At 44.6% G+C, this 23,006-nt stretch overlaps 1 protein-coding gene across 2 annotated transcripts in view; it reads left to right on the top strand.

Moving 5' to 3' along the window:
• The window catches only part of LOC115159859 (transportin-1), a 47,098-nt gene extending 26,036 nt beyond the window's left edge, over positions 1-21,062 (top strand). Inside the window, exons 8-25 of one of the 2 annotated variants that reach the window (XM_029709931.1) lie at positions 2,386-2,508; positions 5,069-5,187; positions 5,821-5,881; positions 6,243-6,432; positions 6,603-6,755; positions 7,485-7,710; positions 8,482-8,653; positions 9,459-9,545; positions 10,201-10,308; positions 11,026-11,184; positions 12,039-12,126; positions 12,479-12,577; positions 12,688-12,783; positions 16,603-16,678; positions 17,870-17,969; positions 18,165-18,239; positions 18,370-18,509; positions 18,678-21,062. In XM_029709931.1, coding sequence (XP_029565791.1) covers positions 2,386-2,508; positions 5,069-5,187; positions 5,821-5,881; positions 6,243-6,432; positions 6,603-6,755; positions 7,485-7,710; positions 8,482-8,653; positions 9,459-9,545; positions 10,201-10,308; positions 11,026-11,184; positions 12,039-12,126; positions 12,479-12,577; positions 12,688-12,783; positions 16,603-16,678; positions 17,870-17,969; positions 18,165-18,239; positions 18,370-18,477 — 2,040 coding nt within the window. In that variant the 3' untranslated portion in view covers positions 18,478-18,509; positions 18,678-21,062. Of the gene's footprint in view, positions 1-2,385; positions 2,509-5,068; positions 5,188-5,820; positions 5,882-6,242; positions 6,433-6,602; positions 6,756-7,484; positions 7,711-8,481; positions 8,654-9,458; positions 9,546-10,200; positions 10,309-11,025; positions 11,185-12,038; positions 12,127-12,478; positions 12,578-12,687; positions 12,784-16,602; positions 16,679-17,869; positions 17,970-18,164; positions 18,240-18,369; positions 18,510-18,677 lie in introns of those variants that run through there. The other variant, XM_029709932.1, reaches the window with a different exon arrangement.
• Positions 21,063-23,006: the final 1,944 nt, after the last annotated feature.

Here is a 23,006-nt window from a genome sequence, read left to right as displayed (position 1 = left end):
TACTCCATGGCGCTGAAGGAGAGCCAGTTTTGGTCAAACACACAGACGTGGCTGATACACAGGCGACAGCAGTCGCACACAGCATCTGTTATTTAATCATGTTAAGGAATCAGCAGCCCATTCACTTCAGTAGGCCCCATGAAATCAGAACAATACAAAAGCACAATCATTTCATATCCTAAAAGAAATGAACAATCCAGCTATTACTTCCCATTACACATATTTTATCACACTAATGGGTGATGTAAGGTTTTTAAATGCAATAATGTTTCACAGTCATTATTTTCAAGAGATAGCTAACCGCAAGCGAGCTGCAACAAAATCTTGAAAAGGGTGATGCTAGTAAATTAGCAACAACATCCACCTTGAAGTTGATAGCTGCTGCTCCAGCCGCCGTCGCCCTGGTCAGACTACTACAACACAAGCTAGCTAACGTTACTAGCTTTACGGCCCGATCACACCGACAGCATCGTTGTATTTTGGTACACCAGAGGCACATTCTTTTCCAATGGAACGCTGTGCAGCATTGCGTTGCAGAGGCAGTTGTAGTGCGTTTAGTTTTCTGTGTGGCGCATGCGTTGGATTTATCTAACGTATGCATCAAATTGTATGCATAAACTTGACAGAAATAATAGCAAAAGGTGAATGTTGAAGTTTTGTTGCACATATCCAGTAACAGTGTTGGATTACATAATGGAAAAAGTTTGACTGCAGAATTTATTATGCATCATTGATGCAATGATGCTGTCGGTCTGATCTAGGCGTTAGCGTGGGAAAACAATGATGCTGTCGGTCTGATCTAGGCGTTAGCGTGGAAAACAATGATGCTGTCGGTCTGATCTAGGCGTTAGCGTGGGAAAACAACTACTGCTTACAGCACTGATTATTTGCTTTTGCGCTGGTGAACAAGCCGGATGTGGAGGTCCTGGGCTGGCGTGGTTACACGTAGTCTGTGGTTGTGAGGCCGGTTGGATGCACTACCAAATTTACTATGACGTTGCAGGTGGCTTATGGTAGAGAAATGAACATTCAATTCTCTGGCAACAGCTCTGGTGGACATTCCTGCGGTCGGCACGCCAATTACATGCTCCCTCAACTTGATACATCTGTGGCGTTGTGTGACAAAACTGCACATTTTAGTGGCCTTCTATTGTTAAATCAAATCAAATTTTATTTGTCACATGCGCCGAATACAACCTTACCGTGAAATGCTTACATACAAACCCTTAGCCAACAACGCAGTTGAAGAAATAGAATTAAGAAAATATTTACTAAATAAAGTATAAAATAAAAAAGTAACACAAAAAAGAGGCTATATACGGGGTACCGGTACCGAGTCAGTGTGGAGGCTATATACGGGGTACCGGTACCGAGTCAGTGTGGAGGCTATATACGGGGTACCGGTACCGAGTCAGTGTGCGGGGGTACAGGTTAGTCGAGGTAATTTGTACATGTAGGTGGGGGTAAAGTGACTATGCATAGATAAACAGCGTTCCCAGCACAAGTTGCACCTGTGTAATGATCATGCTGTTTAATCAGCTTCTTGATATTCCACACCAGACAGATGGATCAACTATCTTGGCAAGGGAAATGCTCACTAACAGGGATGTAAACAAATTTATGCACAAAATGTGAGAGAAATAAGCTTTTTGTGCATATGGAACATTTCTGAGATATTTATTTCAGCTCATGAAACATGGGACCAACATTTTACATGTTGCATTTATATTTTTGTTCAGTATAGATCATTTAATAATAAAGAAAAACATGTTTATTTATTAGCCTAGTGGTTATAAGTATTTTGGCATATGATGTGAAATAGACCTCATATGAAATCAATGTCAAAGGCACAAGAGATACTGTTGCATGTAGGTCTAGATTATTTACAGATTGATTATATAGAAATATCAAAACATTATTTTAACAACTCCAAAGCAATTGCATGTGGTGCAGGAACCACTGACTCGCTGCGTTTTTCGATTATCAAGACACCTGCTGGAAACTCTTAACTGATTAGGACAGCTCATGAGGTGTCCTAAATATCTGTCGACGAGGTGGGACTCATCACTAAAGAGGCATCATGCAAAGCTTTTATTTTTACCCTTAAGAGTAGGAGTAAAATGTCTATATTCTAACCACTTATGAACAATATTATATTCTGAGACGCTCTATGGTTACGGGTCCTGGTCAGCACTCATGACATATGAAGACATTCTGGTCTCCTTTCCTTGGCTCTGTGTCAATTACTTACAAAAAAAGCCAATGTCTGCTTTCCTTCATTAGTAATGCAATGTCAAAAAACACAGGATGCATCTCCAAGTAGTGAAAGTTGGGACTAGTATGTGTGCTTGTGTTCTGATGTTTGACCCTCCTCCCTCCCTGTAGAACCTGTTTGCCCTGGCGACTGATGAGGAGCCAGAGGTGAGGAAGAACGTTTGCAGAGCTCTGGTCATGCTGCTGGAAGTCCGCATGGACCGTCTCCTACCGCACATGCACAACATCATAGAGGTGAGATTGGGACTGGGGTGCTGGGGGTAGGACTGGGGTACTGGGGCTGGGGGTAGGGCTGGAGTACTGGGGCTGAGTGTAGGACTGGGGTACTGGGGCTGGGGGTAAAACCGGGGTACTGGGGCTGAGGGTAGGACTGGGGTACTGGGGCTGGGGGTAGGACTGGGGCTGGGGCTAAAACTGGGGTACTGGGGTACTGGGGGTAGGATTGGGGTACTGGGGCTGGGGGTAAAACTGGGGTACTGGGGGTAGGATTGGGGTACTGGGGCTGGGGTGCTGGGGGTAGGACTGGGGTACTGGGGGTGGGGCTGGGGTACTGGGGCTGGGGGTAGGGCTGGGGGTAGGACTGGGGGGCTGGGGGTAGGACTGGGGCTGGGGGTAGGACTGGGGTACTGGGGCTGGGGGTAAAACCGGGGTACTGGGGCTGAGGGTAGGACTGGGGTGCCGGGGGTAGGACTGGGGCTGGGGGTAGGACTGGGGCTGGGGCTAAAACTGGGGTACTGGGGTACTGGGGGTAGGATTGGGGTACTGGGGCTGGGGGTAAAACTGGGGTACTGGGGGTAGGATTGGGGTACTGGGGCTGGGGGTACTGGTACTGGGGTACTGGGGGTGGGGCTGGGGTACTGGGGCTGGGGTTAGGGCTGGGGGTAGGACTGGGGTACTGGGGCTGGGGGTAGGACTGGGGCTGGGGGTAGGACTGGGGCTGGGGGTAGGACTGGGGCTGGGGGTAGGACTGGGGGTAGGACTGGGGTACTGGGGCTGGGGGTAGGACTGGGGCTGGGGGTAGGACTGGGGTACTGGGGCTGGGGGTAGGACTGGGGTACTAGGGCTGGGGGTAGGACTGGGGTACTGGGGCTGAGGGTAGGACTGGGGCTAAGGGTAGGACTGGGGTACTGGGGCTGGGGGTAGGACTGGGGCTTGTATTCTGTAGTGCCTGGTGTACACTACAGGACTTTCAAAATCCTAACATCACTGAGCCTCTCACATTAAACAACTGTCTTACCTGTAGTTGTTTTGTGTTGCCAAAGTCGTTTTGCGCACGCTAACCATCTGGCACAGATGGTCACACACTACAAGATTCTTCACTTGGTCGTGAGGATTCTCTATACCACGCTGTCTCGCCAAAACAATGATGTGATATGATTTAACGTAGCTACGAGCTGTGGCTCAAAGCAGCCTCATAAAGGTTCAGTTAGACATTCACGCTTGCCATATAGAGTTGAAAGATCTAGCCAACGTTTTGAATTGAATAACATTGCTAGTGAACTTCAGAGCTGTAACGATTTGACACTTTGGTCAAAGGCAAGTACAATACACATACTAGTAGTAGTCATAGCTCCTGCTCCAGTCTATACATTCTGGGTGATGTGATACAATGTCAGCATCTCACTGGCTTCTTCTCTGGCCAGCTCTCATTGGCTGTTGCTGATCACGTTCTCAAAACTTGTCGTTGCACATCTCACACAAGAGCATTGCAGATTTTGTGCTGATAAAATCAAACATGCCTGAAAATATCGAGACGTCTGGGACAGCTCAAAGACGGAGCGGAGCTCAAAGACCCTTAGATTGCGTCTCTGACCCGCTCACATTAAACGAGTGTCGATGACAGCAACGACATGGGTATTTTGTCTACGATCTCTCAAACTTGTCTGGGACAGCTAAACCACGGCCATAATGGTGTAGTGTACACACGGTTTAAGCTGCAGGGCGGAAGGAGCGAATTAAGTTGCGAGGGAGGCAGTGAGGGAGGGTTATAGAGAGGAAAGGAGGGAGGAAAACAAACCAATGGAATGGATTCCTCTTGGTCTCATCAAATCAGCTCAAGATGCCACCTTGTGGCCAAAAGCTTTATTCTCCAGACAGGTTCGTCTGAAAGATTTAATTCTCCGGACAGGTTCGTCTGAAAGCTTTAGTTCTCCGGACAGGTTGGTCTGAAAGCTTTAATTCTCCGGACAGGTTGGTCTGAAAGCTTTAGTTCTCCGGACAGGTTGGTCTGAAAGCTTTAGTTCTCCGGACAGGTTGGTCTGAAAGCTTTAGTTCTCCGGACAGGTTGGTCTGAAAGCTTTAGTTCTCCGGACAGGTTCGTCTGAAAGCTTTAGTTCTCCGGACAGGTTGGTCTGAAAGCTTTAGTTCTCCGGACAGGTTGGTCTGAAAGCTTTAGTTCTCCGGACAGGTTGGTCTGAAAGCTTTAGTTCTCCGGACAGGTTGGTCTGAAAGCTTTAGTTCTCCGGACAGGTTGGTCTGAAAGCTTTAGTTCTCCGGACAGGTTGGTCTGAAAGCTTTAATTCTCCGGACAGGTTGGTCTGAAAGCTTTAGTTCTCCGGACAGGTTGGTCTGAAAGCTTTAGTTCTCCGGACAGGTTGGTCTGAAAGCTTTAGTTCTCCGGACAGGTTCGTCTGAAATATTTAGTTCTCCGGACAGGTTCATCCATAATCTGTCATGTGAATGTGATTGTGGCTGCCCAGCTCCTGGCCTTGAAATGAATCCTGAATTTTGATTGAGGTAGTGAACTACAAATATAATGCTAATAGTACTACATTTCCCATGGTCCTCTCCTCAGTACATGCTGCAGAGGACTCAGGACCAGGATGAGAATGTGGCTCTGGAGGCCTGTGAGTTCTGGCTGACACTGGCTGAACAGCCTGTCTGTAAGGATGTGCTGTGTAACCACCTCTCCAAGTGAGTAACACACATACAGACAAAATAACTGAAAGACAATGTTACAAGAATGTCAGAGATGGGATGTAGGAAAGAAAAGCTGGTCATAGTAGCACAAAAGCTTTGTGACACACACAGTACAACACCAGCCTCAGTGTCAAAGTTTAGCTCCAACATTTGCTCCCACTCTACGCTGTCATTCTAGGCCTCCCCCTGGTGTACTGTCCTCATCCTGTCACCCTGGCCGTTGATCAGAGCCATAGCTGTCAGAGCTCATCTGTGACAATGCTGACATTGTTGCTTGTCCCTGCCCTGTCTCCTCCATGTTCCCTCTCCCCCTTGCTCCTTCTCCCCCATCCTCTCCATGCTCCCTCTCCCCCATGCCTTCCATGCTCCTTCTCCCCCATCCCCTCCATGCTCCCTCTCCCCCATCCTCTCCATGCTCCCTCTACCCCATCCCCTCCATGCTCCCTCTCCCCCACTCCCTCATGCTCCCTCTCCCCCACTTCCCCATGCTCCCTTTCCCCCGCTCCCTCCTTGCTTCCTCTCCCCCTCTCCCCCACTCCCCCCACCCATCCCCTCCATGCTCCCTCTCCCCCCACCCATCCCCTCCATGCTCCCTCTCCCCCACCTCTCGATCCCTGTCTGTTCCAGGCTGATTCCTGTCCTCGTCAACGGGATGAAGTACTCCGAGATCGACATCATTCTGCTCAAGGTCAGTCTGCTCTGAGTGTGAGCCAGGAAATGGATCTATGGCCTGCTGCTGGACTGCACCTTGTGGTTATGTACTGGACACAGCACACCTGAACCCTGGGAGACGGTGGAGGGTTTTACAGAGCAGGCATGGCTATGCCTCAACCCTGGCTGTGTCTATGGTTACAATGAAATTCATATTTAGACATACATAAATATGTATGTGTGTCTGTCTGCTGTTAAGATAGCCGTCAGTACACCTATCAGACTACCTAGCTACAGCCCTGAAGGCAGCTCACTGTCTTAAAGTAGTATCAATAGTTAGAATTGCATACCTTTCTGTGTGTACCCTTACGAGTGTGGAACTGTGTGTGTGTGGTCAGGGTGATGTGGACGAGGATGATGATGAGGCCATCCCTGACAACGAGCAGGACATTAGGCCCAGATTCCACCGCTCCCGTACCGTTGCCCAGCAACACGAGGGCGACCGTGACGGCATCGAGGATGACGACGACGATGATGATGATGATGATGACCTGGACGATGATGACACCATCTCTGACTGGAACCTCCGTGAGTGGACCTCTGATTATCTGGTTTTCTCTTCTGGTTTTCTTGCTTTGTCTCGCTTTTTTTCTCTGTCTCTCTCTCTGTGTGTCTCTCGCGCATCGATATTGTTGACCTTTTTGTGTGCGTGGCTGTGTACCTCTGTTTATTAACGTGTCCCCTCTCACTGTCTCCAGGTAAGTGTTCAGCAGCAGCGTTGGATGTGTTGGCAAACGTGTTCAGAGATGACCTGCTCCTCCCCATCCTGCCTCTCCTCAAAGAGCTGCTCTTCCACCCAGAGTGGGTCATCAAGGAGTCTGGTATACTGGTCCTGGGGGCCATCGCCGAGGGTAAGGACTAGCAGAGACTGGTATACTGGTCCTGGGGGCCATCGCCGAGGGTGAGGACTAGCAGAGACTGGTATACTGGTCCTGGGGGCCATCGCCGAGGGTAAGGACTAGCAGAGACTGGTATACTGGTCCTGGGGGCCATCCCCGAGGGTAAGGACTAGCAGAGTCTGGTATACTGGTCTTGGGGGCCATCGCCGAGGGTAAGGACTAGCAGAGACTGGTATACTGGTCCTGGGGGCCATCGCCGAGGGTAAGGACTAGCAGAGACTGGTATACTGGTCCTGGGGGCCATCGCCGAGGGTAAGGACTAGCAGAGTCTGGTATACTGGTCCTGGGGGCCATCGCCGAGGGTAAGGACTAGCAGAGACTGGTCCTGGGGGCCATCGCCGAGGGTAAGGACTGGCAGAGACTGGTATACTGGTCCTGGGGCCATCGCTGAGGGTAAGGACTAGCAGAGACTGGTATACTGGTCCTGGGGGCCATCGCTGAGGGTAAGGACTAGCAGAGACTGGGAGGGGGAGGAAGTGATGGACTATACAGTGGTGAAAGAGAATGTACAGTGCGTTTATCCACTTGTGTGGTCAGGAAGTTGCTTAATTCTAGCTATCAGGGGTATTCTACCATGCAACCTGAACGAAGGACTACACAGGACTATCTCTCTTCACCATTTTCACCGCTGATCTTAAAGCCAGTAGAACCCAACAGTCTAACCCCATGTCATTTTCCCAGGTTGTATGCAGGGTATGATCCCCTACCTGCCAGAGCTCATCCCCCACCTGGTGCAGTGTCTGAGTGATGAGAAGGCCCTGGTGCGCTCCATCACCTGCTGGACCCTGAGTCGATATGCCCACTGGGTGGTCAGCCAGCCTCCTGACACCTATCTGAAGCCACTGATGACCGAGCTCCTCAAACGCATCCTGGACTCCAACAAGAGGGTGCAGGAGGCCGCCTGCAGGTGAGTCAGCATGTGGTTATGTTTGACCAGATGTCTGATTTTATTTATAAATGATCAGTAATAAGTGGCTCTGGGTTCTAAAGCTGGGGACGACGGTCCTGGGAGTGGAAGTAAAGATGATGATCATTGTGACGATCAGTTGATCCAATCAAAGTTTTTGAACAACAGCTTGACTGCGAAGTGGTGTTCTAAACAATCTTCTCTTTCTCGCCTGCCTTATCCCCCTCTCCCCCTCTCATTCTCGCCTGCCTTATCCCCCTCTCTCCCCCTCTCTTTTTCTCCTGCCTTATCCCCCTCTCTTTCTCTCCTGCGTTATCCCCCTCTCTTTCTCTCCTGCCTTATCCCCCTCACCTTTCTCTCCTGCCTTATCCCCCTCACCTTTCTCTCCTGCCTTATCCCCCTCACCTTTCTCGCCTGCCTTATCCCCCTCACCTTTCTCTCCTGCCTTATCCTCCTGCCTTATCCCCCTCACCTTTCTCGCCTGCCTTATCCCCCTCACCTTTCTCGCCTGCCTTATCCCCCTCACCTTTCTCGCCTGCCTTATCCCCCTCACCTTTCTCGCCTGCCTTATCCCCCTCACCTTTCTCGCCTGCCTTATCCCCCTCACCTTTCTCGCCTGCCTTATCCCCCTCACCTTTCTCGCCTGCCTTATCCCCCTCACCTTTCTCGCCTGCCTTATCCCCCTCTCTCCCCCTCTTTCTCTCGCTCTCCCCTCTACCTCCCTCACCTTTCTCTCTCTCCTATCTCTCTTTCCACTAACTCTCCCCCCAGTGCCTTTGCCACTCTGGAAGAAGAGGCGTGTACAGAGTTGGTTCCCTACCTGGCCTACATCCTGGACACTCTGGTGTTTGCCTTCAACAAGTACCAACACAAGAACCTGCTAATACTGTACGATGCTATAGGGACGCTCGCTGACTCTGTGGGACACCACCTCAACAAGCCGGTACACACACACACACACACACACACACACACACACACACTACGTACGCTCTCTGTCTCCCAATGATGTCACAGCTATGACTCGAGCAAAACTGCATTTGCATGTAGTTTCCCCTTTCAGCTGTATGTGTTTAGTTGTGATGTCTAATGTGGTCTTTACTTTGTGTTTAGTTGTGATGTCTGTGGTCTTTACTGCATGTGTTAGGTTGTGATGTCTAATGTGGTCTTTACTGTATATTTTAGGTTGTGATGTCTAATCTGGTCTTTACTGTGTGTGTTAGGTTGTGATGTCTGTGGTCTTTACTGTATATTTTAGGTTGTGATGTCTAATGTGGTCTTTACTGTATGTGTTTAGTTGTGATGTCGAATGTGGTCTTTACTGCATGTGTTAGGTTGTGATGTCTAATGTGGTCTTTACTGTATATTTTAGGTTGTGATGTCTAATGTGGTCTTTACTGCATGTGTTTAGTTGTGATGTCTAATGTGGTCTTTACTGTATATTTTAGGTTGATGTCTAATGTGGTCTTTACTGCATGTGTTTAGTTGTGATGTCTAATGTGGTCTTTACTGTATATTTTAGGTTGTGATGTCTAATGTGGTCTTTACTGTATATTTTAGGTTGTGATGTCTAATGTGGTCTTTACTGTATATTTTAGGTTGTGATGTCTGTGGTCTTTACTGTATGTGTTAGGTTGTGATGTCTAATGTGGTCTTTACTGTATGTGTTAGGTTGTGATGTCTAATGTGGTCTTTACTGTATGTGTTAGGTTGTGATGTCTAATCTGGTCTTTACTGCATATGTTTAGGAGTACATTCAGATGCTGATGCCTCCACTGATAGCAAAGTGGAACCAGCTGAAGGACGAAGACAAGGATCTGTTCCCTTTACTAGAGGTGAGCTTCACCGTTCTCTAATAATGTTCCCTTTACTAGAGGTGAGCCTCACCATTCTCTAATAATGTTCCCTTTACTAGAGGTGAGCCTCACCGTTCTCTAATAATGTTCCCTTTACTAGAGGTGAGCTTCACCGTTCTCTAATAATGTTCCCTTTACTAGAGGTGAGCTTCACCGTTCTCTAATAATGTTCCCTTTACTAGAGGTGAGCCTCACCGTTCTCTAATAATGTTCCCTTTACTAGAGGTCAGCCTCACCGTTCTCTAATAATGTTCCCTTTACTAGAGGTGAGCTTCACCGTTCTCTAATAATGTTCCCTTTACTAGAGGTGAGCCTCACCGTTCTCTAATAATGTTCCCTTTACTAGAGGTCAGCCTCACCGTTCTCTAATAATGTTCCCTTTACTAGAGGTCAGCCTCACCGTTCTCTCATCACACCAAGACACTATCGTCCAGTGGAGTTTTCTACTCTTCAGCAAAAACATGCTCACTCTGTTAAACAATTTACTAAAATTGTAAGAATTACTACCTTTAACTGAGGTGATCAAGTGTCCTATTATTTCTTCCTCTTTCATCCTCTCTTGTCACATCACCTTGCTCTCTTCTCTGAATCCCCCCATTGTTCTCTCCCCCATCGCTCTCCCTCCATCTCTCAGTGCCTGTCGTCAGTAGCCACGTCTCTCCAGAGTGGTTTCCTGCCCTACTGTGAGCCTGTGTACCAGCGCTGTGTCAACCTGGTGCAGAAGACCCTCGCTCAGGCCATGGTGAGACACACACGTCCGTTAATGCGTGAGGGACACAGGGGTGTGTGAGACACTGTTGCTTGAGGGACACGGGGGTGTGTGAGACACTGTTGCGTGAGGGACACGGGGTTGTGTGAGACACTGTTGCTTGAGGGACACGGGATTGTGTGACACTGTTGCGTGAGGGACACGGGGTTGTGTGAGACACTGTTGCGTGAGGGACACGGGGTTGTGTGAGACACTGTTGCGTGAGGGACACGGGGTTGTGTGAGACACTGTTGCGTGAGGGACACGGGGTTGTGTGAGACACTGTTGCGTGAGGGACACGGGGTTGTGTGAGACACTGTTGCGTGAGGGACACGGGGGTGTGAGAGACTGTTGCGTGAGCGTTTGTTTAGTGCTTGCTTTCTTGCCTGTAAACATCATCTTGTTTGTGCCAGCTGGCTGTGTGAGTTGGCACTGAACACACCATAGAGAAGGGTATTGGCACAGATTGTGTGTGTGTGAGAACATTTGGGGATTATCTGCTCGCGGTTAGATTTCATGCTTGCGGAATGTGGAATCTAATTGTTTCAAATAACTCTTTTCCCAAATCTAATCCACACTCTCTCACCTCTTTCCATCACCCTCTGTCACACTACCTCCTCTCTCTCTCTCTTCTACCATATATTCAATCGTCTGTCTCCCTTGCTTACTGCCCCCTTTTCCTGTCTCCCTCCCCTTTGTCTCTCCATCCAGCTCCACCAGTCCCAGCCAGACCAGTACGAGGCTCCTGATAAGGACTTTATGATTGTGGCTCTGGACCTGCTCAGTGGACTGGCCGAGGGGTTGGGCGGCAACATCGAGCAGCTGGTTGCCCGTAGCAATATCCTCACGCTCATGTACCAGTGCATGCAGGTAACCAACTAGTGACCTCAGTGTTACAGATCAACCAACCAACCAACCAGTGATCTTGCAGTGTTACAGATCAACCAACCAACCAGTGATCTTGCAGTGTTACAGATCAACCAACCAACCAGTGACCTCAGTGTTACAGATCAACCAACCAACCAACCCGTGACCTCAGTGTTACAGATCAACCAACCAACCAGTGATCTCACAGTGTTACAGATCAACCAACCAGTGATCTCACAGTGTTACAGATCAACCAACCAGTGATATCACAGTGTTACAGATCAACCAACCAACGACCTCAGTGTTACAGATCAACCAACCAGTGACCTCAGTGTTACAGATCAACCAACCAACCAGTGACCTCAGTGTTACAGATCAACCAACCAACCAACCAGTGATCTTGCAGTGTTACAGATCAACCAACCAACCAACCAGTGATCTCGCAGTGTTACAGATCAACCAACCAACCAACCAGTGATCTCGCAGTGTTACAGATCAACCAACCAACCAACCAGTGATCTTGCAGTGTTACAGATCAACCAACCAACCAACCAGTGATCTCGCAGTGTTACAGATCAACCAACCAACCAACCAGTGATCTCGCAGTGTTACAGATCAACCAACTAACCAACCAACCAGTGACCTCAGTGTTACAGATCAACCAACCAACCAACCAACCAGTGATCTTGCAGTGTTACAGATCAACCAACCAACCAGTGATGTCGCAGTGTTACAGATCAACCAACCAGTGATCTCGCAGTGTTACAGATCAACCAACCCTGACATAGTTAATCTCTCAGGTCTGTGAGTCATGACTAATCTCTGTCTCTTTCTGTCCCCCTCTCTATCTCTCTCAGGACAAAATGCCAGAGGTGCGTCAGAGCTCCTTTGCTCTGCTGGGTGACCTGACTAAAGCTTGTTTCCAGCATGTAAAGCCATGCATCGGTACGTACTCTATTCTCTTATACCAGACTGGCAGTAACACACAGCCTGATACTCTATTCTCTTACACCAGACTGGCAGTAACACACAGCCTGGTACTCTATTCTCTTACACCAGACTGGCAGTAACACACAGCCTGGTACTCTATTCTCTTACACCAGACTGGCAGTAACACACAGCCTGGTACTCTATTCTCTTATACCAGACTGGCAGTAACACACAGCCTGGTACTCTATTATCTTATACCAGACTGGCAGTAACAAACCAGCTGATATTCAAGATGTGTATAGTAGTCTGAATGTCAGGTTATCAGTTACCAATGGTTTAAGCTTCTATCTCTTTCTCTTCTGTGCAGCTGATTTCATGCCTATACTAGGCACTAATCTGAACCCAGAGTTGATATCAGTGTGCAACAATGCAACGTGGGCAATCGGAGAGATATCTATACAAATGGGTGAGTGTCCGGAAATTGTCAGAAAGCGGTCACACATACCAGCTTGGATACATTCTCATGAATGTGTGTCTACGCCACCCTGACCTCCCTTCTCCTTCCCCTCTCCCCAGGGGCTGAGATGCAGCCCTACGTGACCATGGTGCTGCACCAGCTGGTTGAGATCATCAACAGGCCCAACACCCCAAAGACCCTGCTGGAGAACACAGGTACCACCACAAGGTGGCGCTGCAGGCTGTGCTGAACCTGCCATCCACACAGGGAGATGTTACACAGCACAGTCAGTCAGGGCCACTCTGGGTGCGCCCCAATGAAATCTCCTTTCTCCCGAAGTGTGCACTCGTTCAATTCCCTTCATGGATTTGAAGGGAAATGACTGGTATATGAAAACTCCTCGTAGCCCATGCCAACACCAATCCAATGCTTTTAAATATCTGGGGAGTAGTGAACGAGTGCAGACTTCAGGAAGAAGGAGAGGTTATTGGGACGCACCCTCTGACTGGAGCAGAGGCCATTAATCTCCATCTGAAAGCCTCCCCATGCTCTGGGCCTTACAGGTTTTGCCGGTTTCAACCAAACATCCCAACTATTTGGACCCAATGATCTATGGCTTAGAGGCTGTGTTTATGGGCAGTTGGATCCCTGCTGAAAGAAATTAAATGTGGCTGAGGTGGAAAGAGGGAAATAAAGGAGGGGAGAAAGAGTGACAGATGAAGTATTTATTCCTCATGGAGTAAGAATCTGGGGAAATGCCAAAACCGAGCAAACCCTGTAAGTGTACAGTCTTGGCATTATTAACTGAAATGGATTGATTCTGTTGCACCGTTGGTTGTCAGATTTTTCTAGCTTTATTTCCCTTGAAGTGAAGCTGAAGTGTTGAGCATCATCAGTAGGTGACCGTGAGGTCTTAACTGAGACAGTGGAGTGTATAGCTAAATGCTTCAAGAGTTTTCATACGGTTAATTTGACAAACTGAATGTTTACTGAACACTCATGATGATGATCATCATCATAATAATAATAATAACTAGTTGTCTTTGCTGACTGAGGAAAGAGCTAATCCCATCCTAAACATTTTTTGGGGTGTTGAGAGAAATGTTATAGCACCTATACTTATCAAACAAACCTTCGGTTACACTCTGCTTTTATTTAGAGGCTATAGTCGAATTGGAAACCGTGTTTGGGTGATCCAAAATGGCCGCCAACATGAAACAAGAACCCAAACTGAGCCAAAATGAGGGTGAAGTGTAACCTGCTTAACTAACCCCCCTACACCCCCCAGGAAAACTAGGGAATTTGTAGTTGTTGTTCCTGTTTGTTTGTCAGTTTATTTATTTGTTGTTTTTAGTTAGTGTTTTTTTAAATGTGAATGCATATCTGCCAATATATGTTGAATGTTTAGTTAAAGGATGGCAAACGTTTGATGCAGGATAGGTGATGGATTGATGGAGCCATAGGTCTATGCTGTTGGGCTCAGTCCACTACCATTCTATTTTAGTACGATAAATCAAAACATAATCGACTTGGTTTCCTTTGGGGTGTTTCATACAAGAACTCTCCTAATCTTCATTTTCAGCTAACCTATCAAAACATTCAGAAAATGTATTAATTTTGATTCTCTTATAGCTCACCAATTTGATCCTTCAAAGCACTTTAAAACACACATACAGTATAAAGTCACATCAACTCTATTGAGGTGGATGGGGTTTGAGGCCATATACAGTGCCTTCAGAAAGTATTCACACCCTTGAGTTTCCCACTTTTTGTTGTGTTACAGCCTGCATTTAAAATCGTTTTGTTTTTTTTTGTCACTGGCCTACATGCAATTACCCCATAGTTATGTTTTTCGAAATGTTTACAAATGTTAAGCTGAAATGTCTTGATTCAATAACTAATAAACCCCTTTGTTATGGCAAGCCTAAGTTCAGGATTAAAAATGTGCTTAACAAGTCACATAATAAGTTGCATGGACTCACTTTGTGTGCAATAATAGTGTTTAACATGATTTTTGAATGACTACCTCATCTCTGTACCCCACACATACAATTATCAGTAAGGTCCCTCAGTCGAGCAGTGAATTTCAAACACAGATTCAACCATAAAGATCAGGGAGGTTTTCCAATGCCTCGCAAAAATGGGCACCTATTAGTTGATGGGTAAAAAAAAAAGCTGATATTGAATATCCGTTTGAGCATGGTGAAGTTATTAATTAAGCTTTGGATGGTGTGTCAATAAACCAAGTCACTACAAAGATGCAGGCGTCCTTCCCAACTCAGTTGCCGGAGAGGAAGGACACCGCTCAGGGATTTCACCATGAGGCCAATGGTGACTTTAAAACATATACAGAGTTTAATGGCTGTGATAGGAGAAAACAGATGATGGCTTAACAGCATTGTAGTTATTCCACAATACTAACCTAATTGACAGTGAAAATAATACAAATATTCCAAAACATGCATCATGTTTGCAACAAGGCACTAAATGAATACTGCTACAAATGTGGCAAATCAATTAACTTTTTGTCCTGAGTACAAAGTGCAAATCCAATACAACACATTACTTAATACCACTCTCCATATTTTCAAGCAGAGTTGTTGCTGCATCATGTTATGGGTATGCTTGTAATTGTTAAGGACTGGGAAGTTTTTCAGGATAAAAAATGAGTGGAATGGAGCTAAGCACAGGTGGAAATCCTGGAGTAAATCTGGTTCAGTCTGCTTTCCACCAGACACTGGGAGATGAATTCACCTTTCAGCAGGACAAGAACCTAAAACACAATTCCAAATCTACACTGGAGTTGCTTACCAAGAAGACACTGAATGTTCCTGAGTGGCCGAGTTACAGTTTTGACTTAGAAACATCTATGGCAAGACCTGCAAATGTTTGTCTAGCAATGATCAACAACTAACTTGACAAAGCTTGACACATTTTTTTAAAGGATAATGGGCAAATGTTGCACAATCCAGGTGTGGAAAGCTCTTAGAGACTTACCCAGAAAGACTCACAGCTGTAATCGCTGCCAAAGGTGCTTCCAGTATTGACTCAGGAGTGTGAATACTTATGTAAATTCGATATTTCTGTATTTCATTTTCAATACATTTGCAAACATAAAAAAATAAACATTTTCATTTCGTCGTTATGAGGTATTGTGTGTAGATGGGTGAGGAAAAACAAACAATTTAATACATTTTTGAATACAGGCTGTAACACAAATGTGAAAGTCAAGGGGTATGAGTACTTTCTGAAGGCACTGTATAGCTATAACCCCTCCCCTCCATCCTCATTTGCAGCCAATCAGCCTATCCTGCACTGAACTTTATTTCTAATGAGCCTATCATCTGCTTTCTGCATGTCTCATTGGACTGTTCATAAATGCCTGTTTCTTAATGAGAATGTTGCATAGTTTTGTGTCTCTTAAACGTAGGTCCTCCTCTCTGTCTCCTCATAAGAAGCTGCTGTACTGGATACTAGTCTCCTCCCATGTAGTTGGTCATTTCTTTACAACCAAAAAAAGAAGAAACGTTTTTCTGTTTCTTATGGAAAGATTAACCTTTTTGTGAGTTTAAGGGAGAAACCTCTGAAAGCTCAATTCCCAGCTGCCGACTTTGAGAAGAATAAGAACCTTGTAAACATTCCATACTGGCATTTGGCTAACTAATGACTTCACATTTTACACTTTAAAGTTAGAAGAAGAACATTAATTTAACATTTTGGAAAGAGGAGTTTGTCGTAAGAGAACAGAGGCCATTTCAACATTCATATTTCTGACGTCCGAGCAGGCATGTTGCTGTTTGATTGATATTGTGTTGTCAAAGTGTTCTCCCTTAAACGAGGTGTTTGTTTTTAGTGCCATACTAGCCTACACGGGGCAGTAATAATCAACACTAGTGAATTCTTCTGTTTATTATCATACATGGATTCTGTTGATTTATGTTTCTGAGTTGTTTGTTTTTTCTTTATTTTTTCTCCTCATTGCTCATGTCTTGGTTGGCGTTTGGTGGTGTATAACCGTGATTGCGTTACCTTAGCAATAACAATTGGTCGTCTTGGTTACGTTTGTCCTCAAGAGGTGGCACCCATGCTACAGCAGTTTATAAGACCCTGGTGTGTATTATTCAATCTTTTATTTAATTCATATTCCTCTCCTCTTTCCTCTTTCTTCATGTCTGTCTCTTCCTGTCTCTCTCTCCTTCCCTGTCTCTGTCTTTCTCTCTTCCTCCCTCTCTTTCTTTCTGAAATAAGTATTTTCTGTTTCTCCTGAATCAGTCCGTAATCATTGCCAACCATGTGACTAATCCAGTCCTCTTTTAGGTCCTCTGTCTGTGATGTATTTTGCTTCAGTAGCACCTTCATGTATTTTATACATTACTGGTTTATTTATTTTACAGTTTGTCATTGTTAATTGTCGCTAACTACTAATTAGTGCATGGGATTAGATTGTCACATGCCTGCTGGTTCAGAAAGGGAAAACAAAAGGCTTCCCTAAAATTCCCAAAGCATTCCACTAAATTTTTTCGAAGCATTCCTCAAAAATTCCCAAAAGCATTCACAGAGCACCCCCCCCCCCCCCCCCCCGTCCACTAGTCATCCAGCTGCATGCGCCTATCCCAGAATTCCTCAACTTCCTTTAAGAAAAAAGTTCATATAAAAAGATTTGGCATTTATAAAGTGCAATAGTAAAGGTTAACCTAAATGCCATATGGGCCAAAGTTAAGTTATTTTAAAAGTGATTAAACCGTTTTTAGTGACTTACTCATTAGTGTATAGTTAAGTGCTTTAACACAAAGTTTCAGAAGGACCGGTTTGTTTGATGTGCATGCACCAGTCTGATACTGTTTTAGATTATCTGAGAGAAATAATTTTCTCCCCACAAGAATATTTTGTACCTTCTGAAGTAGTCTTTGGTAAAAGGAGTTCTGATAATATCAAATCTTCTAAAGGTCTAAAATAAATGATTGTAGATTGAATTCACAAGTATGAAGTAAAAGTGGCAAATTGTCTTTTTTAGTATACTATAGGTTATTTTTCTTTCTTTTTTTAGTTGCCATATGATCAACAAACCTTGATGCAATAGATGTAGTATTTTTATATTTTGGAAGGTATTCAATTTATCCATAGTGGAATTTGTGTTAACAGGTAATAGTAATATGATATACCTATGCAAGTTCAATTACATTATTGAATACAGTCAATGGTCATTTCAGAGTGCTGTAAAGGTATTGAATTGTAATGCTATGCAGTGCTTTAAGGCAGCCCCTCTGGCCTGGTGTAAAACATGGCTGTTCCTGTTGACAGGTGCACCTCTCTAAGGAACATAAGAGACAATGAGGAAAAAGACTCAGCGTTCCGAGGTATCTGCACTATGATCAGTGTCAACCCTGGAGGAGTGGTACAGGTGAGGCCCCCAGGCATTGCTGCCCTCTAGAGGATAACATAGGAACTGCACTTATCTTCTTCTCATGGCCCCATCAGTTGAGGACTAAGAAAAATACAGGAACTGCATTACTGGTTATATGGCCCCATGAGTGAGTGATGTTAGCAGAGAAACTCTTGTTGTCTCAAGGCAGACCTTTACTCTCATTTCCTCCAGGACTTTATATTTTTCTGTGATGCAGTGGCCTCGTGGGTAAATCCAAAGGATGATCTGCGAGACATGTTTGGCAAGGTAAAAACTGATAACTGCCACGTAGTCTTGTAGACTCTAGGCCCGATCTGTGTGAGGGAAAGGTGTGAATATCCTGATCCACAATGTGTGTATGCGTAGCTTTGTGCTAATTGTTGTTTGATATTTTCAGATCCTCCATGGGTTCAAGAACCAGGTGGGCGAGGATAACTGGAGGCGTTTCTCAGACCAGTTTCCACTGCCTCTGAAGGAACGGCTGGCGGCCTTCTACGGGGTGTAATGCTTTCCATAGGAACATACCTGTTCAAGGGGGTACTTTGCACATTCATGGTCAAATCTAATTATAGAGCCGAGAGATCCTATCCACTTTAGTGTCTGTTTGTTAGCCGCCTTATTTGACAAAATGATAAGCAAGCAAAATTAGGAAGGTTTATTCCTAATTTTGCTTACTTAATAATATTGGACTCACTGTGTTTCCAGGTCATTCACTATGGGAGACGACGGACGGGGAACCTCTTATACCCAGGGAACATGTTACCCTTTACTGGGGGAAGGGTCTGCCAGCTGGGGAGGGAGGGGGGTGCGGACCGGGACCCTCCTCAACCTTCTTGTCGGGCGGGGTGGGAGGGAGGTGTTAGCCAGCAGAGGCAGTCAATGCCCCCCAAGCAACAGGCGAGGGGGACACGGGGGAACCAGCGGGCTAACTTAATCAAGGGAGGAAACATTTATTTCATTTCAACATCTCATTCAGAAATGAAAAGATATTGTCAGCGTAGCCATTTTTGTTTTCTCTTTTTATTTTGGTTATTTTCATTTGAGCTCTCCAGCGACTGTACTACTGAGTGGACATTTGAATCAAAACGCAGGAAAAAAACAATGCAAAACTTTGTAAATGCTTCTGTCATTTAGTTGTGGTAAAATCCTGGGTTTATGCTTACCGGGGGGGGGAATAGTGCTGATTTAGGATCAGATTTCAGTTAAGAAGAGCTTTTAAATCTATACGTATCGACCGGAAAGTGCCACTCAGAGATAAGTGTAGGGGGAGGGAGTGTAGAACTAGAGAGAATGATACCGACCATAGAATTGATATGGGGGTGGTTATAAAATAACGTAGTGGGCATAGAAATGACATTAAAAGTCTCATAGAAAACAACATAGCAGCTGTCCTCAACTGCCAGGACAGCTGCTAGCCAAGCAACCACAACATAGGTAATAGAGTAAAGAAAATGCTGATATTATCGTATTTATCTAACCAGCAATTTTTTGGAGGGGGGACACTGCCTTTGCATATCTTCGAATAACAATAGCCTGTCTTTTATTGTAGTCATCAATCAAAGTAATTGCGTTGAGTTAATGAAAGAAAAATTGGTAGTGGCATATTTAAAGTAATAGAGTAATGAACAGTATTTTTGTGGCAGGTCAGAAGCTGTGTTGAATAAACCATTCAGTCAAACACGTCACAGACAGAAAGAGTGCATATGATTCTATATTTGTTGTGGTTGAAAGTGACTTGTCTTAAAAACAGGAAAATAACTAAGTAGCATGCTTACATCAAAGTGGGAAGTGGGTAAGGAGGGTGTACATCAGTAGAGTGATCTGTGTGTTGCATCATCGGATAGTTGTGGTATTTCTTGCATAGCCTTGTGATAAGGTTTCTTAAACAAACATGTAGTTTGTCCTTTTTCAGTTTTCTGTCCGCCCACCACCCCCTATGTTTTACCAGAGGCTTTCCAGTCAGTGTCTAGCATGAACTGGGTTTACATACATACGCTATATAAACATACAAGTCTGATATTGATATTCTCATCTAGTTGAATCCATATACTGTAGCAGGGTTTTGGTTGTGATTCTAAAAAGAGACCTTGAACACTGCTACATACATGTTAAACTCTGAGGTAAACTCTCAGGCTGCCTCTGTTCTGTGGTGTGGAAGTGACGTGTTCTGTGTGCATGGATGTTTTACTAGCTGCCATAATATCAGCTTTCCTGACCCCATATTGTTTTAAATATCAAATTCTGTCTTTCTCACATTTGTGAAAACAGTACTTGGGCTCGATTGTGGCAACGTAAGACTATATTGTTTAACAGTATCGGAGGGAGGGGGGTATGGAAACGGCATACAGAGCTTTAGCTGAAAATGTTCACCCTTTTGTTATTAGGACTGTAACACAAGTCCTCTTGTCTTGATAGTGTGTCTGTCTGTGACCTTGGTTGGTTGTCAATCCAAAACTCAACAGCAAGCAATTGTAAAAAAAAATAATAATAATAATTATGTACTGTGTTTTTTTTGTTATTGTTGTTGGTTTGCTTTTTTTGTGAAAAGCATGATCTTTGAGGATGATTGTAATGACTGTTTTGAATGCAGGGTATTCGGATGCTTGATTCCTTGCATGTTGGTGGTCCTTTTACATCCCAAACTAGACAGGGGGAGGTGCATTTCAATTGACCTAAAAAGTTAAGGAAATTCTTATTTCTTCACTACCCCATTTCTCTGACATACAATATCAGACTTTTATTTTGAAAGTTCAACTTTTATCTCATACATACCTGCAGGACGATTTTCCCCTTAACCTATAACGCACGTGCAAATGTATTGTTTGTTATCTTGTTAAATACTGTGAAGTTAGAACTTAAAGAAAAAAATGTTTTTTGTTCCTTTTTGTTTTGGTGTGTTATTGTTTTGACTCCGTAAAGTGCAAAAGTCCTTGAGGTCGTTGATTGCCTGAATGTATCCCATGATGGGTGGGAATACAGTTTTATGCCCAGCCAACCAATCAGATTCACTCTGCAGGTCAGAGTAATTGTTGCAGTATTTTGTCTGCCTCGCAGGGCATATTAAAAGCACTTGTTCAGACAGAAAATGAATTCTGCATACTGTAGTAAGCTCACACAATCACGTACTGATATAGTATTTGTTTACAGGAGACTTATACCACTAAACACCTCATGTATTACTTCACTGAGTATTCAATATTGTGTAGTCCTTTTCTTTCTCTCTGTGTGTGTGTGTGTGTGTGTGTGTGTGTGTGTGTGTGTGTGTGTGTATAGTATATATAAACACATACACCAACGCAGTTGAAGTCGGAAGTTTACATACACCTTAGCCAAATACATTTAAACTGTTTTTCACAATTCCCGACATTTAATCCTAGTAAAAATTCCCTGTCTTAAGTCAGTTAGTATCACCACTTTATTTTAAGAAAGTTAAATGTCAGAATAATAATAGAGAGAATGATTTATTTCAGCTTTTATTTCTTTCATCACATTCCCAGTGGGTCAGAAGTTTACATACACTCAATTAGTATTTTGTAGAATTGCCTTTAAATTGTTTAACTTTGGTCAAACGTTTCGGGTAGCCTTCCACAAACTTCCCACAATAAGTTGGGTGAATTTTGTCCCATTCCTCCTGACAGAGCTGGTGTAACTGAGTCAGGTTTGTAGGCCTCCTTGCTCGCACACGCTTTTTCAGTTCTGCCCATACATTTTGTTTTGGATTGAGGTCAGGGCTTTGTGATGGCCACTCCAATACCTTGACTATGTTGTCCTTAAGCCATTTTGCCACAACTTTGGAAGTACGCTTGGTGTCATTGTCCGTTTGGAAGACCCATTTGCGACCAAGCTTTAACTTTCTGACTGATGTCTTGAGATGTTGCTTCAATATATTCACAATTTTCCTCCTCATGATGCCATCTATTTTGTGAAGTGCACCAGTCCCTTCTGCAGCAAAGCACCCCCACAACATGATGCTGCCACCCCCGTGCTTCACGTTTGGGATGGTGTTCTTCGGCTTGCAAGCCTCCCCCTTTTTCCTCCAAACATAATGATGGTCATAATGGCCAAACAGTTCTATTTTTGTTTCATCAGACCAGAGAACATTTCTCCAAAAAGTACAATCTTTGTCCCCATGTGCAGTTCAAACTGTAGTCTGGCTTTTTTATGGCAGTTTTGGAGCAGTGGCTTCTTCCTTGCTGAGCGGCCTTTCAGGTTATGTCGATATAGGACTCGTTTTACTGTGGATCTACATTATTTTGTACCTGTTTCCTCCAGCATCTTCACAAGGTCTTTTGCAGCTGTTCTGGGATTGATTTTCACTTTTCGCACCAAAGTACGTTCATCTCTCTTGTTTGTACAGATGAACGTGGTACCTTCAGGCGTTTGGAAATTGCCCTAAATGATGAACCAGACTTGTGGAGGTCTACAATTTTTTTCTGAGGTCTTGGCTGATTTTGTTTGATTTTCCCATGATGTCAAGCAAAGAGCCACTGAGTTTGAAGGTAGGCCTTGAAATACATCCACAGGTACACCTCCAATTGACTCAAATGATGTCAATTAGCCTATCAGATGCTTCTAAAGCCATTACATTTTTTAGAATTTTCCAAGCTGTTTAAAGGCACAGTCAACTTAGTATATGTAAACTTCTGACCCACTGGAATTGTGACACAGTGAATTGTAAGTGAAATAGTCTGTCTGTAAACAATTGTTGGAAAAATTACTTGTCATGCACAAAGTAGATGTCCTAACCGACTTGCCAAAACTATAGTTTGTGAACAAGAAATTTGTGGAATGGTTGAAAAACGAGTTTTAATGACTCCAACCTAAGTGTATGTAAACTTCCGACTTCAAGTGTGTGTGTGTGTTTGACCTGTTTTTAAAGATAAGATTCCCAATATCATAAATTCTCTAAAAGATAATTGGTGTAAACTAAGCCTGGAGATGAAATACTGCAGATGCGCATGTATTGCCACAAAACCTTTCCAAAGCCAACAATCTTTAACTTGGATGAGTAGGTCATTAAAATAAAATATATTT

The sequence above is a fragment of the Salmo trutta genome, chromosome 23, assembly GCF_901001165.1.
Source record: "Salmo trutta chromosome 23, fSalTru1.1, whole genome shotgun sequence".
Lineage (NCBI taxonomy): Eukaryota > Metazoa > Chordata > Actinopteri > Salmoniformes > Salmonidae > Salmo > Salmo trutta.
This window is presented reverse-complemented; position numbering and strand designations above follow the sequence as displayed.